This window comes from Puntigrus tetrazona, chromosome 16 (assembly GCF_018831695.1).
Source record: "Puntigrus tetrazona isolate hp1 chromosome 16, ASM1883169v1, whole genome shotgun sequence".
Taxonomy (NCBI): domain Eukaryota; kingdom Metazoa; phylum Chordata; class Actinopteri; order Cypriniformes; family Cyprinidae; genus Puntigrus; species Puntigrus tetrazona.
In genome coordinates, this window is record NC_056714.1 from 3700793 (window position 1) to 3720016 (window position 19224).

A 19224-nucleotide genomic window follows, 5' to 3' on the forward strand; every position below is an offset into this window, starting at 1 on the left:
CTTTTGGGGTCCATCTGGTTTTGGTCCAGCTGTCGGTAATCCTTCATGTTTATTATTACTCTGTCCTATTGTTATAGTATGTGTTTGTCCAACTTGCTGTTTTACATTTGTGCTGATTTGCCAGCCATATGTCTACTCACTTGTCCAGTATTAAATATGTATCGAGGCGCATTTTAGTTTGATCTCGCTGTAATTGTTGTGATTTAAAGGTTAAAAGAAACTAACATGCATCTAATAAACAAATGTCTATAAAAGCCACATTTCATGAATAAATATTCGGACATACGGCTTAGTAAACTAAAGACAGTAGCAATATTTTTATTAATCGTTTTATTTTTACAGGATCATTTTTCTCCCTTTATGACGTTGGTGTACCGCTGGGTTCAGGAAATTTTGGCACTGTGTATGAGGGGACTCGAAGATCTGACGACCAAAAGGTTGATCATACATTTTAACCATTTTTTTTATTATTGTTGTATTATTATAATATAATTGTATTATTAAATTGTATTATTTTATTATTTGACATTAATACATATATGTTATGTAATTGTATCAATGTATTTATTCTCTTTGCAGGTTGCCATCAAATTTGTATCAAAGTCTGTGCAGGACCGCTTTATTTATATTGTAAGTGAGCAAGTTATTAAATATATAAGTGAAATCCATAATACTAGTGAAATGAAACGAAAGCCATAAGAACATTCATACTTAAATATAACGTAGAGATGGGTCCAAAGTCTGAGAGCATATTAAAATGTGGAAATCTGTACCATTTGAACGTGAAAATACGTAAGAATTGTACAATATATAAAATAATAAAGCAATAAAGTTACGTAAATCTAAAAATAAATATGATGCATAATTTAAGAATTCATGCATTGTTAATAACAAAAATATATAAATGGAGATTTCCAACTTTCAGAATCCAGCTTTTGACTTAAACTGTCAGTGAAAAATGATTTTAAATGTAATTCGATTAGAAATGAATGCCGAATGGATTTATTTTCCGTAGTGATCTCAGACTCACGCCCTGCTGTGTAAACTAAATACGCATGATGCATTTAAAGCAAAAGATGATCGAAAACGTATCGCTTTTCTGTAGCCTGGGTGTACCAGACCTCTCCTGGTGGAAGTGGCTCTGAATCTGGTGCTGCGAGAGCCTCCCAGAAGCCCTTACATCCTCCAAATGCACGACTGGTTTGTGCAGCATTATCGGTACATCTTGATTCTGGAATATCCACATCCATGTGAGACCTTGCTCAGCTTCGCTTTGCGCAACGGAGGTTACCTTGAAGAAAGCGTGGCACGCGGCTTAATGCGCCAAGCGGTGCTCGCAGCCAAACACTGTCTCGACCGGGGTGTTTTTCACCGTGACATCAAGTCAGACAACATCCTGGTCAACACGGAGACGCTGCAACTCAAATTAATAGACTTTGGCTGCGGCAAACTTTTGGAAACTTCTGAAGGTAAGTTGACTTTTTAGGGCATTTAGCTGCACGTTCTCTAACGTCATCTAAAAATCAATATAGGAAGTGATGCTCGACTGTGAAAATCTTTTGCCTACGTGAACAGAGCTCAAAGAGGGCCCAGCGGTCAGAGCTACGGTCAAGTCTTTGGGTGTTTTGCTGTTCAGGATGGTGAATGGAATCAGCTTTGTCGATTTGCAGATGATACCTTCCTCCACTTTATCCAGTGGTAAGAACTGTTAGACACGCACAGCGTCTGCGCAGTCTTTCTCATCGACCTGGTGGCAAACAGAAAAAATGATTTTTAGAACAACGTTTTGTTAAATAACATGACTAACCGGATCTTTCTTGAAAACTTGTACAGAATGCCGTGATCTTTTGAGCCAGTGCAAGAGCAGCAGCCTGACTTTAGACAAGCTCCTAGAACACGAATGGTTTAGGAAGAGCTGAAGGAGGGAAGAAAATGTCGCTCGGGAGTCAGGTAGTGTAGTGTACTTTTGAAACAAGTCTCACAAAAGGGCAAACAATGCTGCCATGCAGTTATGAAAATATGTGTAGTGAGAGTTTAAAATGTATGTCCAGGAAGTGCCTTGACAGCATGAGTGTACATTAAATTAATAGATATTACATAATATAGTTATAATTAATATGATAAGAAAAATGATTTATGTTTTATATTACACCAATAAGTACTTTTGTTAAGCCCCTTTGCAAAGTATTGGCAATCAAAATGTGCACACTGTAAAATTGACAGTATCTTACATTTTTACTTATCTTACATTGTCCCTCCCTTCTACATTTGGGTCAAATACTAAAAATATGTCAAGTAAACGCTGAGTATGAGTACTGGGACAAGTCTAAACTTCCTGGGAATTCTTAAAGCATAGGAGGATATGCAGAAAAAAATCAGCATAGGAGTCTTAGCTAAAGAGTATATTCAATACAAATCTAAAAGCAGCTCCGTGTGAGGAAAAGACAAAAGCTTTTATCTTAGCGAGGAGGTGGAGCTTGTCACAGCCTTTTGAAGACTACGATTGGTTGGTTGTCCACGAAGTAAAAGGGCACCTTTAAGTGTATTATAAACCTTCACTTTTTATTTGTACACTGTAAAAAAAATCCGTAAAAATACAGTAAAAAAAATTTCCGTAATTTTTAATGACGCGTTGCATTGTGGGTGCAAGATCCTTGTGGCGCGAACCGCGTGCGGGAGAAGCAAACGCCATTAAAACACAGATTACTTCATTCAGTTTCCGGAGAAGGATTAGTTTAACGTTTCTGAGGTAATATTTAAGTTTAGGATTTAGTTCTTGTTCTTTACAATCTTTAGTAATGCCAATGTTGTATTTAGGTACTATATCTTATTAGTTTGTTGAGACCCGTTGAGTTTAACTTAACGTTTTTTTTTCATGTTTGGCACGACACAATTATTTGATTCCAGTGTCGATGTAATTGGTATTTGTAGAGATTTAGAGATGATTTAGAGGTGTTTGTAGAGATAATGTGAATGTATGTGACTGTGCCCTTATATTTCAGTGTTTTATTAGACTAATTTATTGTGGGTGCAGAAATTTCTGGCGCGAATCGCGTGCGGGAGAAGCAAACGTCATCAACACACGGATCACTTCATCCGGAGAAGGATTAACGCCCTGAGGTAAAATATTAAGTGTTGGATTTAGTTATTGTTCCTTTCTTTATTTTATGTAACACAACCCGTGTTTAGACCCGTTGAGTTTAATTTAACGTAACCGTTTTGCGTGTCCTCACAGTGATTTGATTCTGATTTAATTGAAATTTGTGGAGATGATGTGAATATATGTGACTGTGCACTTACATTTTAGTGTTTTATTAGTCTAATTTATCTATTGGTAACGTTAAGTTTTTTTTAGTATTGTTACAAGACATGAAGTCTAGTGCACACGAGTTCAGTGCGATGAATACAAAAGTTATATATATATATATATATATATATATATATATATATATATATATATATATATATTGCTACAGTTCAATAAACATGTTGCCTGTTTTTGCTCTCTTTTGCCAACAGAAAACCTTCCAAACCCAGCCACAGCACTGTTTTGTTTCCTGAATGAATCAGCAGTTTAAAGGATTCGGTTCAATCGCTTTGACTCACTTATTAACAGTGACTTCCTTCCACCTACAGACGGATTCATTTTTTATTTAAATAATCTCAAACATCAGCATTCAACGTTTTGTTTAATATAAAAACATGCATGCATTGTCAAATTAGTCATTTATGAAGTTAAATAAACATGCAGATTTATGTAAAAGCTGATAGAACACTGAAAATATTGCTTCAGAATAAATTTACACCAAAAATCTAGGTGATGCTAAATTCTAAACCTTGTCTGCGTGTTAATCTTTCTGTGTCATTCATTTATTTACTTGAAGTTAAACTAGTATTAATTTCTTTCAGAATTTTCCTGGGAATAAATCCTGGTCAAAGGCTGAGATGAAGGGAACAAAACATCAAAATCCTTCAAGACCGCTAAAATTCCTGGGAAAAGGAAAAAATCCTGCAGCCGTTTATTTCTGATTTTGTGTTTTTTAATTAATTTGACTTGGTTTCTTTATTTTACTTACGGAGCTAATTGTTTTGACGTGCATCACTAATATTACACACAATGCTATTTAAAACATGACGTTGTTTTAATGTTGTTTGTATGTTTGCATGTTATTTAGTTGGTGTTTTTGAAAATGTATTTTGCAGTATTACAGTTTTGTGCTTGTATATTCATATGTAATACAAAAGCTATTGAATACATGAACATGTAGTAAAAATAAATGTTTGGTTTCTGTAAACAAGTTTCATTTATTGGACCATGTTTATTATATATTGTTTGTTTTTAGTCAAATTACATTTACATTTACATTTAAGTCATTTTGATTATATATAAAGCGACTTACAATTGAGAGTACAACTTACAATTGAGAGTACAGATATTGAGAAAGTACAAAATTAGATATCCTAGCATAACTAGTGATTATATATAAAACCAATACAGATTTTAAGAGGTAAAACGTTTTTAGTTAATGCACAGAAAAAACAATGTCAAAAGTTTCATAATTTTTAAAGCCATTACAGGAAGTAGATAAATGGTACAGAGGATGCACTAAAATGACGTAATTTTCGTTTTTAAATTAAAGGAAATTTTTTTTTTTTTTTACAGAGTAGGTGTATTTGTGATTTGAAGATAATGCTCTTTGGTAAAAAGAGATGGGCCACTCTCACTTTGCTTTAGATCAGGGTCACCAACCTTTTTTTGAAACCGAGGGCTACTTCCTGGGTGCTGATAAAGGCCAAGGGCTACTAGTTTGATACGTACTTCTGAAATAGCCAATTTGCTCAATTTAGCTGAAATTATATGTTATTATTAATAATTAATGGTATTTAGCTATGTGAAGACACTGATCATGTTAATGATTTCTCATAAAAATATCAACAATGTAAAAGATAGGAAATAAATTCATATCAATATGCAACACTTTATTTCTATATTTTCAAGTTCCAGTGTTTTTCAAATTGAAAATTTTCAAATGATCACTTTTACAACTAAGAAATCACAATGTACGCGCAGCAGAAAAAGAAAAGAAAAAATGCACTTAACAGTTGTGCTATAATTTTACAAACACATTTAACAAATCATGAATGACATATTTTGAACCGGACACCAAATCTGGTATCTGTTTGTTTGTCGGTTAGTGGGAAGCCTGACATTGCATGCTCTCCACCAGTGTGTCGTAGTCTGGTGTGTAACTGCAACTCTGAGTAAGTCTTGCAGATGTGCATCAGTGAGAGGTGTTCTGTGTTCGTTCTTCATGAAGTTCATGTCACAAAAGACATCGCCGACACTCTTTTACCATTGTAGATGCACTCAGTTGAACATCAGAGAGAGTGGAGATTCCGTCGGTTCTGTACTTCTCGTCTTCAAGCACAGTTTTAACAATTAACAGCATTGCTTCTTTGACAACTGCCCCATCTGAAAATGCCTTCTTTTTCTTAATCAAGTATTGCGTAGCTCTTAATGAGGCTTCGGTTGCTTTTTGGGAGCTTTTTACCGGTCTCGTGAAAAAAGATGGCTGTTTGCTGAGAGCTGCCTTTAAATCGCGAGCTTTGTCTGCTCGTGGTCCGTCGCCCGGTGGGTAGTTAGCTCGGTAGCTTGTGTGGCCAGTTGTAAAATGTCTCTCCACATTGTGCCGCTTTGCTGTCGCCACAGTTGCCCTGCAAATGAGACACACGCGCGGCTCCTTTCATAATGATAAAAAAACAAAAAACTACCTCCCATTCATCGTGAAAATGATGCCATCTTTTTTTGGCGGTCAATCACCGCGTTTTTGCAGCGCCACAAACGCTACGTTTAGGCTACAAACATTAGAGTAATAATATATTATCATTTCCAGTTCTCGTGTAAGTGTGATTTAGACGAGAATAGCAAAAAAATATAATAATAATAAAATAAAAATATGCAGCTCACTGAATAAGTGCGTTATTTTATTTATAGGCTTTGATCCTATTTAAAAATACACTGCATTGTAACGTGAACAGTTCAATTTACCTACTATAGTAGTTAATAATATAAACTTTGACGCTTGAGGAAAAATACACTGCATTGTAACTTATACTATAGTGTATTTTTTTCGGCACCCAGCACTATCAAAAAGCTTAAATTGAGCGGGAATCCTCCCAATCTGGCAACACTGTATTCGAACGCGCGTGAAAAAAGAATGTTACGTCACAAGAGAGCATTTCTACAAGCGCGCTTGATTTCAGTCGACCGAGAATCCTTCCAGTAACGAAGACGATTAATACCTGACCAGATTTTTAGTCTATCAACACACAGAAAATATCGTTTTATACAAAAACGGGTATAAAAACGGATTCGTGGAGCTCATTTCACACTACTGACCCAAGAACAGCCCAGCAGGTTCTTTTTTCTCTATTAATTTATTTATTCTTTTTTTTTTTGTTGTTGCTGGAAATATTACTTCAAATTAAATTGCACTTACAAGTAACCTTTTCACACAATTGAATACATTCATTAAGTTTGAGCCTTGACATACAATAATATCGCTGAATGTAATGTTTCCTTACAGTTAATTGCATGATATTTGTTATGAAATAAATATTTATTTATTTATTTGCGGTTAGTTGATTTTTGTTACTTTTTATATGGTAAAAATGTACTGATCGACTAAAATGTTAATATCAGTTTTATTGAAACTTGTGACTGTAATTATATATACATTATAAATTATAATGTATGTAAAATCATTTAAAATTCTATATCCTTATTTGTTTTTGAGGGCGAAACTCAATATTTCCCTTATTGCCTCTGTTGATAATTTCGGTTGTATTCTATGCCACTTTCTAGAAAAGGAAACCAAAATGAAGAAGAAAAAAGGCACGGGTGCGTTCTTCCAGCGAATATGGAGAGCTGTGAAGTCTACAGTGCTGTGTTGCTACAGGGGCAACAAAGAAGAGCCTTTCAGCATCGAGCCAGTGGCTCAGCAAGATCCAGCAGATCTTCAGCCAGGTCCACGGAGCTCCGACTCGGAGTTAAAGACTGACCCCGGCCCGTCTTGTCTCAAGCCTGAGTTAACAGAGGTCTCAGGTCCACCCAGCGTGGAGAGGACACGTACCAGCGATCCGGCTGATCTCGAGCCTTCCTCTGTCTCGGGTCCATCCGGTCTCCAGCTGGCACCTGACAGCGATCCAACCGGTCCTGATCCATTACCTGTACCAGCTCCATCCAGCCTCGAGCCGATGGCTCCTCAAGATCTAGCTGATCTAGTCACACTTCAGTCCAATCTTGAAATGACACCTGATCCATCGCCAGAACCTGTCCCAGGTCCATCTGGCCTTCATGCGAAGTTAACATCTTTTTGGGGTCCATCTGGTTTTGGTCCAGCTGTCGGTAATCCTTCATGTTTATTATTACTCTGTCCTATTGTTATAGTATGTGTTTGTCCAACTTGCTGTTTTACATTTGTGCTGATTTGCCAGCCATATGTCTACTCACTTGTCCAGTATTAAATATGTATCGAGGCGCATTTTAGTTTGATCTCGCTGTAATTGTTGTGATTTAAAGGTTAAAAGAAACTAACATGCATCAAATAAACAAATGTCTATAAAAGCCACATTTCATGAATAAATATTCGGACATACGGCTTAGTAAACTAAAGACAGTAGCAATATTTTTATTAATCGTTTTTATTTTTACAGGATCATTTTTCTCCCTTTATGACGTTGGTGTACCGCTGGGTTCAGGAAATTTTGGCACTGTGTATGAGGGGACTCGAAGATCTGACGACCAAAAGGTTGATCATACATTTTAACCATTTTTTTATTATTGTTTTAAATAATTGTATTATTAAATTGTATTATTTTATTATTTATCATTAATATATATGTTATATAATTGTATCAATGTATTTATTCTCTTTGCAGGTTGCCATCAAATTTGTATCAAAGTCTGTGCAGGACCGCTTTATTTATATTGTAAGTGAGCAAGTTATTAAATATATAAGTGAAATCCATAATACTAGTGAAATGAAACGAAAGCCATAAGAACATTCATACTTAAATATAACGTAGAGATGGGTCCAAAGTCTGAGAGCATATTAAAATGTGGAAATCTGTACCATTTGAACGTGAAAATACGTAAGAATTGTACAATATATAAAATAATAAAGCAATAAAGTTACGTAAATCTAAAAATAAATATGATGCATAATTTAAGAATTCATGCATTGTTAATAACAAAAATATATAAATGGAGATTTCCAACTTTCAGAATCCAGCTTTTGACTTAAACTGTCAGTGAAAAAATGATTTTAAATGTAATTCGATTAGAAATGAATGCCGAATGGATTTATTTTCCGTAGTGATCTCAGACTCACGCCCTGCTGTGTAAACTAAATACGCATGATGCACGAAAGCAAAAGATGATCGAAAACGTATCGCTTTTCTGTAGCCTGGGTGTACCAGACCTCTCCTGGTGGAAGTGGCTCTGAATCTGGTGCTGCGAGAGCCTCCCAGAAGCCCTTACATCCTCCAAATGCACGACTGGTTTGTGCAGCATTATCGGTACATCTTGATTCTGGAATATCCACATCCATGTGAGACCTTGCTCAGCTTCGCTTTGCGCAACGGAGGTTACCTTGAAGAAAGCGTGGCACGCGGCTTAATGCGCCAAGCGGTGCTCGCAGCCAAACACTGTCTCGACCGGGGTGTTTTTCACCGTGACATCAAGTCAGACAACATCCTGGTCAACACGGAGACGCTGCAACTCAAATTAATAGACTTTGGCTGCGGCAAACTTTTGGAAACTTCTGAAGGTAAGTTGACTTTTTAGGGCATTTAGCTGCACGTTCTCTAACGTCATCTAAAAATCAATATAGGAAGTGATGCTCGACTGTGAAAATCTTTTGCCTACGTGAACAGAGCTCAAAGAGGGCCCAGCGGTCAGAGCTACGGTCAAGTCTTTGGGTGTTTTGCTGTTCAGGATGGTGAATGGAATCAGCTTTGTCGATTTGCAGATGATACCTTCCTCCACTTTATCCAGTGGTAAGAACTGTTAGACACGCACAGCAAAATGATTTTTAGAACAACGTTTTGTTAAATAACATGACTAACCGGATCTTTCTTGAAAACTTGTACAGAATGCCGTGATCTTTTGAGCCAGTCCAAGAGCAGCAGCCTGACTTTAGACAAGCTCCTAGAACACGAATGGTTTAGGAAGAGCTGAAGGAGGGAAGAAAATGTCGCTCGGGAGTCAGGTAGTGTAGTGTACTTTTGAAACAAGTCTCACAAAAGGGCAAACAATGCTGCCATGCAGTTATGAAAATATGTGTAGTGAGAGTTTAAAATGTATGTCCAGGAAGTGCCTTGACAGCATGAGTGTACATTAAATTAATAGATATTACATAATATAGTTATAATTAATATGATAAGAAAAATGATTTATGTTTTATATTACACCAATAAGTACTTTTGTTAAGCCCTTTTGCAAAGCATTGGCAATCAAAATGTGCACACTGTAAAAATTGACAGTATCTTACATTTTTACTTATCTTACATTGTCCTCCCTTCTACATTTGGGTCAAATACTAAAAATATGTCAAAGTAAACGCTGAGTATGAGTACTGGGACAAGTCTAAACTTCCTGGGAATTCTTAAAGCATAGGAGGATATGCAGAAAAAATCAGCATAGGAGTCTTAGCTAAAGAGTATATTCAATACAAATCTAAAAGCAGCTCCGTGTGAGGAAAAGACAAAAGCTTTTATCTTAGCGAGGAGGTGGAGCTTGTCACAGCCTTTTGAAGACTACGATTGGTTGGTTGTCCACGAAGTAAAAGGGCACCTTTAAGTGTATTATAAACCTTCACTTTTTATTTGTACACTGTAAAAAAAATCCGTAAAAATACAGTAAAAAAAATTTCCGTAATTTTTAATGACGCGTTGCATTGTGGGTGCAAGATCCTTGTAAGCGCGAACGGCGTGCATGGAGAAGCAAACGCCATTAAAACACAGATTACTTCATTCAGTTTCCGGAGAAGGATTAGTTTAACGTTTCTGAGGTAATATTTAAGTTTAGGATTTAGTTCTTGTTCTTTACAATCTTTAGTAATGCCAATGTTGTATTTAGGTACTATATCTTATTAGTTTGTTGAGACCCGTTGAGTTTAACTTAACGTTACTTTTTTTTTTCATGTTTGGCACGACACAATTATTTGATTCCAGTGTCGATGTAATTGGTATTTGTAGAGATTTAGAGATGATTTAGAGGTGTTTGTAGAGATAATGTGAATGTATGTGACTGTGCCCTTATATTTCAGTGTTTTATTAGACTAATTTATTGTGGGTGCAGAAATTTCTGGCGCGAATCGCGTGCGGGAGAAGCAAACGTCATCAACACACGGATCACTTCATCCGGAGAAGGATTAACGGCCCTGAGGTAAAATATTAAGTGTTGGATTTAGTTATTGTTCCTTTCTTTATTTTATGTAACACAACCCGTGTTTAGACCCGTTGAGTTTAATTTAACGTAACCGTTTTGCGTGTCCTCACAGTGATTTGATTCTGATTTAATTGAAATTTGTGGAGATGATGTGAATATATGTGACTGTGTGCACTTACATTTTAGTGTTTTATTAGTCTAATTTATCTATTGGTAACGTTAAGTTTTTTTTAGTATTGTTACAAGACATGAAGTCTAGTGCACGAGTTCAGTGCGATGAATACAAAAGTTATATATATATATATATATATATATATATATATATATATATATATATATATATATATATATATATATTGCTACAGTTCAATAAACATGTTGCCTGTTTTTGCTCTCTTTTGCCAACAGAAAACCTTCCAAACCCAGCCACAGCACTGTTTTGTTTCCTGAATGAATCAGCAGTTTAAAGGATTCGGTTCAATCGCTTTGACTCACTTATTAACAGTGACTTCCTTCCACCTACAGACGGATTCATTTTTTATTTAAATAATCTCAAACATCAGCATTCAACGTTTTGTTTAATATAAAAACATGCATGCATTGTCAAATTAGTCATTTATGAAGTTAAATAAACATGCAGATTTATGTAAAAGCTGATAGAACACTGAAAATATTGCTTCAGAATAAATTTACACCAAAAATCTAGGTGATGCTAAATTCTAAACCTTGTCTGCGTGTTAATCTTTCTGTGTCATTCATTTATTTACTTGAAGTTAAACTAGTATTAATTTCTTTCAGAATTTTCCTGGGAATAAATCCTGGTCAAAGGCTGAGATGAAGGGAACAAAACATCAAAATCCTTCAAGACCGCCAAAATTCCTGGGAAAAGGAAAAAATCCTGCAGCCGTTTATTTCTGATTTTGTGTTTTTTAATTAATTTGACTTGGTTTCTTTATTTTACTTACGGAGCTAATTGTTTTGACGTGCATCACTAATATTACACACAATGCTATTTAAAACATGACGTTGTTTTAATGTTGTTTGTATGTTTGCATGTTATTTAGTTGGTGTTTTTGAAAATGTATTTTGCAGTATTACAGTTTTGTGCTTGTATATTCATATGTAATACAAAAGCTATTGAATACATGAACATGTAGTAAAAATAAATGTTTGGTTTCTGTAAACAAGTTTCATTTATTGGACCATGTTTATTATATATTGTTTGTTTTTAGTCAAATTAGATATCCTAGCATAACTAGTGATTATATATAAAACCAATGCAGATTTTAAGAGGTAAAACGTTTTTAGTTAATGCTACAGAAAAAAACAATGTCAAAAGTTTCATAATTTGCTGTAAAGCCATTACAGGAAGTAGATAAATGGTACAGAGGATGCACTAAATTTACGTAATTTTCCGTTTTTAAATTAAAGGAAATGTCTGTAATTTTACCACAAAATGACTGTAATTTTCTGCCAGCAAGTTCTGTTTTTTTTTTTTTTTTTTTACAGTGTAGGTGTATTTGTGATTTGAAGATAATGCTCTTTGGTAAAAAGAGATGGGCCACTCTCACTTTGCTTTAGATCAGGGGTCACCAACCTTTTTGAAACCGAGGGCTACTTCCTGGGTGCTGATAAAGGCCAAGGGCTACTAGTTTGATACGTACTTCTGAAATAGCCAATTTGCTCAATTTAGCTGAAATTATATGTTATTATTAATAATTAATGGTATTTAGCTATGTGAAGACACTGATCATGTTAATGATTTCTCATAAAAATATCAACAATGTAAAAAGATAGGAAATAAATTCATATCAATATGCAACACTTTATTTCTATATTTTCAAGTTCCAGTGTTTTTCAAATTGAAAATTTTCAAATGATCACTTTTACAACTAAGAAATCACAATGTACCGCAGCAGAAAAAGAAAAGAAAAAAAATGCACTTAACAGTTGTGCTATAATTTTACAAACACATTTAACAAATCATGAATGACATATTTTGAACCGGACACCAAATCTGGTATCTGTTTGTTTGTCGGTTAGTGGGAAGCCTGACATTGCATGCTCTCCACCAGTGTGTCGTAGTCTGGTGTGTAACTGCAACTCTGAGTAAGTCTTGCAGATGTGCATCAGTGAGAGGTGTTCTGTGTTCGTTCTTCATGAAGTTCATGTCACAAAAGACATCGCCGACACTCTTTTACCATTGTAGATGCACTCAGTTGAACATCAGAGAGAGTGGAGATTCCGTCGGTTCTGTACTTCTCGTCTTCAAGCACAGTTTTAACAATTAACAGCATTGCTTCTTTGACAACTGCCCCATCTGAAAATGCCTTCTTTTTCTTAATCAAGTATTGCGTAGCTCTTAATGAGGCTTCGGTTGCTTTTTGGGAGCTTTTACCGGTCTCGTGAAAAAAGATGGCTGTTTGCTGAGAGCTGCCTTTAAATCGCGAGCTTTGTCTGCTCGTGGTCCGTCGCCCGGTGGGTAGTTAGCTCGGTAGCTTGTGTGGCCAGTTGTAAAATGTCTCTCCACATTGTGCCGCTTTGCTGTCGCCACAGTTGCCCTGCAAATGAGACACACGCGGGCTCCTTTCATAATGATAAAAAAAAAACAAAAAACTACCTCCCATTCATCGTGAAAATGATGCCATCTTTTTTTGGCGGTCAATCACCGCGTTTTTGCAGCGCCACAAACGCTACGTTTAGGCTACAAACATTAGAGTAATAATATATTATCATTTCCAGTTCTCGTGTAAGTGTGATTTAGACGAGAATAGCAAAAAAATATATAATAATAATAAAATAAAAATATGCAGCTCACTGAATAAGTGCGTTATTTTAGAACAGGCGTACGGGTGACTCACATGGTCCTTACGGGCGATCCTGGTTCCCGCCGGCACTGTCTTGGCGACCCCTGCTTTAGATCCTATTTAAATTATATCTCGCTAATGTGGCCTAGTGATCATTACACGTGAACAGTTCAATTTAAGTCCCCTATCGCTTTAAAAACCCCTCATTGAAGTCTCACGATCAGTAGATGGTAAACTGATGACAGGCTTGAGGAAAAATACACTGCATTGTAACTTACCTACTATAGTATTAATAATATTTTTTACGCCGGGCACACTGTATTTTTTTCGGCCCAGCACTATCAAAAAAGCTTAAATTGAGCGGGAATCCTCCCAATCTGGCAACACTGTATTCGAACGCGCGTGAAAAAAAGAATGTTACGTCACAAGAGAGCATTTCTACAAGCGCGCTTGATTTCAGTCGACCGAGAATCCTTCCAGTAACGAAGACGATTAATACCTGACCAGATTTTTAGTCTATCAACACACAGAAAATATCGTTTTATACAAAAACGGGTATAAAAACGGATTCGTGGAGCTCATTTCACACTACTGACCCAAGAACAGCCCAGCAGGTTCTTTTTCTCTATTAACTTATTTATTATTATTTTTTTGTTGTTGCTGGAAATATTACTTCAAATTAAATTGCACTTACAAGTAACCTTTTCACACAATTGAATACATTCATTAAGTTTGAGCCTTGACATACAATAATATCGCTGAATGTAATGTTTCCTTACAGTTAATTGCATGATATTTGTTATGAAATAAATATTTATTTATTTATTTATTTGCAGTTAGTTGATTTTTGTTACTTTTTATATGGTAAAAATGTACTGATCGACTAAAATGTTAATATCAGTTTTATTGAAACTTGTGACTCTAATTATATATACATTATAAATGATAATGTATGTAAAATCATTTAAAATTCTATATCCTTATTTGTTCTTGAGGGCGAAACTCAATATTTCCCTTATGGCCTCTGTTGATAATTTCGGTTGTATTCTATGCCACTTTCTAGAAAAGGAAACCAAAATGAAGAAGAAAAAGGCACGGTGCGTTCTTCCAGCGAATATGGAGAGCTGTGAAGTCTACAGTGCTGTGTTGCTACAGGGGCAACAAAGTAGAGCCTTTCAGCATCGAGCCAGTGGCTCAGCAAGATCCAGCAGATCTTCAGCCAGGTCCACGGAGCTCCGACTCGGAGTTAAAGACTGACCCCGGCCCGTCTTGTCTCAAGCCTGAGTTAACAGAGGTCTCAGGTCCACCCAGCGTGGAGAGGACACGTACCAGCGATCCGGCTGATCTCGAGCCTTCCTCTGTCTCGGGTCCATCCGGTCTCCAGCTGGCACCTGACAGCGATCCAACCGGTCCTGATCCATTACCTGTACCAGCTCCATCCAGCCTCGAGCCGATGGCTCCTCAAGATCTAGCTGATCTAGTCACACTTCAGTCCAATCTTGAAATGACACCTGATCCATCGCCAGAACCTGTCCCAGGTCCATCTGGCCTTCATGCGAAGTTAACATCTTTTTGGGGTCCATCTGGTTTTGGTCCAGCTGTCGGTAATCCTTCATGTTTATTATTACTCTGTCCTATTGTTATAGTATGTGTTTGTCCAACTTGCTGTTTTACATTTGTGCTGATTTGCCAGCCATATGTCTACTCACTTGTCCAGTATTAAATATGTATCGAGGCGCATTTTAGTTTGATCTCGCTGTAATTGTTGTGATTTAAAGGTTAAAAGAAACTAACATGCATCTAATAAACAAATGTCTATAAAAGCCACATTTCATGAATAAATATTCGGACATACGGCTTAGTAAACTAAAGACAGTAGCAATATTTTTATTAATCATCATTTTTACAGGATCATTTTTCTCCCTTTATGACGTTGGTGTACCGCTGGGTTCAGGAAATTTTGGCACTGTGTATGAGGGGACTCGAAGATCTGACGACCAAAAGGTTGATCATACATTTTAACCATTTTTTTTATTATTGTTGTATTATTATAATATAATTGTATTATTAAATTGTATTATTTTATTATTTGACATTAATACATATATGTTATGTAATTGTATCAATGTATTTATTCTCTTTGCAGGTTGCCATCAAATTTGTATCAAAGTCTGTGCAGGACCGCTTTATTTATATTGTAAGTGAGCAAGTTATTAAATATATAAGTGAAATCCATAATACTAGTGAAATGAAACGAAAGCCATAAGAACATTCATACTTAAATATAACGTAGAGATGGGTCCAAAGTCTGAGAGCATATTAAAATGTGGAAATCTGTACCATTTGAACGTGAAAATACGTAAGAATTGTACAATATATAAAATAATAAAGCAATAAAGTTACGTAAATCTAAAAATAAATATGATGCATAATTTAAGAATTCATGCATTGTTAATAACAAAAATATATAAATGGAGATTTCCAACTTTCAGAATCCAGCTTTTGACTTAAACTGTCAGTGAAAAATGATTTTAAATGTAATTCGATTAGAAATGAATGCCGAATGGATTTATTTTCCGTAGTGATCTCAGACTCACGCCCTGCTGTGTAAACTAAATACGCATGATGCACGAAAGCAAAAGATGATCGAAAACGTATCGCTTTTCTGTAGCCTGGGTGTACCAGACCTCTCCTGGTGGAAGTGGCTCTGAATCTGGTGCTGCGAGAGCCTCCCAGAAGCCCTTACATCCTCCAAATGCACGACTGGTTTGTGCAGCATTATCGGTACATCTTGATTCTGGAATATCCACATCCATGTGAGACCTTGCTCAGCTTCGCTGCGCAACGGAGGTTACCTTGAAGAAAGCGTGGCACGCGGCTTAATGCGCCAAGCGGTGCTCGCAGCCAAACACTGTCTCGACCGGGGTGTTTTTCACCGTGACATCAAGTCAGACAACATCCTGGTCAACACGGAGACGCTGCAACTCAAATTAATAGACTTTGGCTGCGGCAAACTTTTGGAAACTTCTGAAGGTAAGTTGACTTTTTAGGGCATTTAGCTGCACGTTCTCTAACGTCATCTAAAAATCAATATAGGAAGTGATGCTCGACTGTGAAAATCTTTTGCCTACGTGAACAGAGCTCAAAGAGGGCCCAGCGGTCAGAGCTACGGTCAAGTCTTTGGGTGTTTTGCTGTTCAGGATGGTGAATGGAATCAGCTTTGTCGATTTGCAGATGATACCTTCCTCCACTTTATCCAGTGGTAAGAACTGTTAGACACGCACAGCGTCTGCGCAGTCTTTCTCATCGACCTGGTGGCAAACAGAAAAATGATTTTTAGAACAACGTTTTGTTAAATAACATGACTAACCGGATCTTTCTTGAAAACTTGTACAGAATGCCGTGATCTTTTGAGCCAGTGCAAGAGCAGCAGCCTGACTTTAGACAAGCTCCTAGAACACGAATGGTTTAGGAAGAGCTGAAGGAGGGAAGAAAATGTCGCTCGGGAGTCAGGTAGTGTAGTGTACTTTTGAAACAAGTCTCACAAAAGGGCAAACAATGCTGCCATGCAGTTATGAAAATATGTGTAGTGAGAGTTTAAAATGTATGTCCAGGAAGTGCCTTGACAGCATGAGTGTACATTAAATTAATAGATATTACATAATATAGTTATAATTAATATGATAAGAAAAATGATTTATGTTTTATATTACACCAATAAGTACTTTTGTTAAGCCCTTTTGCAAAGCATTGGCAATCAAAATGTGCACACTGTAAAAATTGACAGTATCTTACATTTTTACTTATCTTACATTGTCCCTCCCTTCTACATTTGGGTCAAATACTAAAAATATGTCAAGTAAACGCTGAGTATGAGTACTGGGACAAGTCTAAACTTCCTGGGAATTCTTAAAGCATAGGAGGATATGCAGAAAAAAATCAGCATAGGAGTCTTAGCTAAAGAGTATATTCAATACAAATCTAAAAGCAGCTCCGTGTGAGGAAAAGACAAAAGCTTTTATCTTAGCGAGGAGGTGGAGCTTGTCACAGCCTTTTGAAGACTACGATTGGTTGGTTGTCCACGAAGTAAAAGGGCACCTTTAAGTGTATTATAAACCTTCACTTTGTATTTGTACACTGGAAAAAAATCCGTAAAAATACAGTAAAAAAATTTCCGTAATTTTTAATGACGCGTTGCATTGTGGGTGCAAGATCCTTGTGGCGCGAACCGCGTGCGGGAGAAGCAAACGCCATTAAAACACAGATTACTTCATTCAGTTTCCGGAGAAGGATTAGTTTAGCGCTTCTGAGGTAAAATTTAAGTTTAGGATTTAGTTCTTGTTCTTTACAATCTTTAGTAATGCCAATGTTGTATTTAGGTACTATATCTTATTAGTTTGTTGAGACCCGTTGAGTTTAACTTAACGTTACTTTTTTTTTTCATGTTTGGCACGACACAATTATTTGATTCCAGTGTCGATGTAATTGGTATTTGTAGAGATTTAGAGATGATTTAGAGGTGTTTGTAGAGATAATGTGAATGTATGTGACTGTGCCCTTATATTTCAGTGTTTTATTAGACTAATTTATTGTGGGTGCAGAAATTTCTGGCGCGAATCGCGTGCGGGAGAAGCAAACGTCATCAACACACGGATCACTTCATCCGGAGAAGGATTAACGGCCCTGAGGTAAAATATTAAGTGTTGGATTTAGTTATTGTTCCTTTCTTTATTTTATGTAACACAACCCGTGTTTAGACCCGTTGAGTTTAATTTAACGTAACCGTTTTGCGTGTCCTCACAGTGATTTGATTCTGATTTAATTGAAATTTGTGGAGATGATGTGAATATATGTGACTGTGCACTTACATTTTAGTGTTTTATTAGTCTAATTTATCTATTGGTAACGTTAAGTTTTTTTTAGTATTGTTACAAGACATGAAGTCTAGTGCACGAGTTCAGTGCGATGAATACAAAAGTTATATATATATATATATATATATATATTGCTACAGTTCAATAAACATGTTGCCTGTTTTGCTCTCTTTTGCCAACAGAAAACCTTCCAAACCCAGCCACAGCACTGTTTTGTTTCCTGAATGAATCAGCAGTTTAAAGGATTCGGTTCAATCGCTTTGACTCACTTATTAACAGTGACTTCCTTCCACCTACAGACGGATTCATTTTTATTTAAATAATCTCAAACATCAGCATTCACCGTTTTGTTTAATATAAAAACATGCATGCATTGTCAAATTAGTCATTTATGAAGTTAAATAAACATGCAGATTTATGTAAAAGCTGATAGAACACTGAAAATATTGCTTCAGAATAAATTTACACCAAAAATCTAGGTGATGCTAAATTCTAAACCTTGTCTGCGTGTTAATCTTTCTGTGTCATTCATTTATTTACTTGAAGTTAAACTAGTATTAATTTCTTTCAGAATTTTCCTGGGAATAAATCCTGGTCAAAGGCTGAGATGAAGGGAACAAAACATCAAAATCCTTCAAGACCGCCGAAATTCCTGGGAAAAGGAAAAAACCCTGCAACCGTTTATTTCTGATTTTGTGTTTTTTAATTAATTTGGCTTGGTTTCTTTATTTTACTAATTGTTTTGACGCGTGCATCACTAATATTGCACACAATGCTATTTAAAACATGACGTTGTTTTAATGTTGTTTGTATGTTTTCATGTTATTTAGTTGTTTTTGAAAATGTATTTTGCAGTATTACAGTTTTGTGCTTGTATATTCATATGTAATACAAAAGCTATTGAATACATGAACATGTAGTAAAAATAAATGTTTGGTTTCTGTAAACAAGTTTCATTTATTGGACCATGTTTATTATATATTGTTTGTTTTTAGTCAAATTAGATATCCTAGCATAACTAGTGATTATATATAAAACCAATGCAGATTTTAAGAGGTAAAACGTTTTTAGTTAATGCTACAGAAGAAAC

General features: G+C 35.9%; 3 protein-coding genes across 9 annotated transcripts; all 3 read left to right on the plus strand.

Moving 5' to 3' along the window:
* The first annotated feature begins 8 nt into the window (after positions 1–8).
* Positions 9–3103, plus strand: LOC122360608 (serine/threonine-protein kinase pim-3-like). The gene is made up of 7 exons (XM_043261379.1): positions 9–35; positions 343–437; positions 580–630; positions 1106–1469; positions 1576–1698; positions 1834–1950; positions 3003–3103. Exons 4-6 carry the CDS (start codon positions 1190–1192, stop codon positions 1917–1919), a joined length of 489 nt encoding a protein of 162 aa, XP_043117314.1. The 5' UTR covers positions 9–35; positions 343–437; positions 580–630; positions 1106–1189; the 3' UTR covers positions 1920–1950; positions 3003–3103.
* Positions 3104–6804: 3701 nt separating this feature from the next.
* On the plus strand, positions 6805–11627 carry LOC122360105 (serine/threonine-protein kinase pim-2-like). 4 transcript variants are annotated; one of them, XR_006252764.1, is made up of 8 exons: positions 6805–7408; positions 7717–7811; positions 7942–7992; positions 8468–8831; positions 8938–9060; positions 9156–9272; positions 10332–10450; positions 10862–11627. XR_006252764.1 is itself a non-coding variant. In XM_043260443.1 (7 exons), the coding sequence occupies exons 1-6, from the start codon at positions 6880–6882 to the stop codon at positions 10438–10440; spliced, it is 1239 nt and encodes a 412-aa protein (XP_043116378.1). In that variant the 5' UTR covers positions 6805–6879; the 3' UTR covers positions 10441–10450; positions 10862–11627. The 4 variants fall into 4 exon arrangements, 1 of the variants encoding a protein (XP_043116378.1); XR_006252763.1 differs by having other exon boundaries at positions 10364–10450; XR_006252765.1 differs by lacking the exon at positions 9156–9272.
* A 4482-nt stretch (positions 11628–16109) lies between these two features.
* Positions 16110–18969, plus strand: LOC122360123 (serine/threonine-protein kinase pim-3-like). Of its 4 annotated transcripts, none has more exons than XR_006252769.1 (5): positions 16110–16293; positions 16400–16522; positions 16657–16773; positions 17830–17948; positions 18317–18969. XR_006252769.1 is itself a non-coding variant. In XM_043260471.1 (4 exons), the coding sequence occupies exons 1-3, from the start codon at positions 16143–16145 to the stop codon at positions 17936–17938; spliced, it is 351 nt and encodes a 116-aa protein (XP_043116406.1). In that variant the 5' UTR covers positions 16110–16142; the 3' UTR covers positions 17939–17948; positions 18317–18968. The 4 variants fall into 4 exon arrangements, 1 of the variants encoding a protein (XP_043116406.1); XR_006252768.1 differs by having other exon boundaries at positions 17862–17948; positions 18317–18967; XR_006252767.1 differs by lacking the exon at positions 16657–16773.
* Positions 18970–19224: the final 255 nt, after the last annotated feature.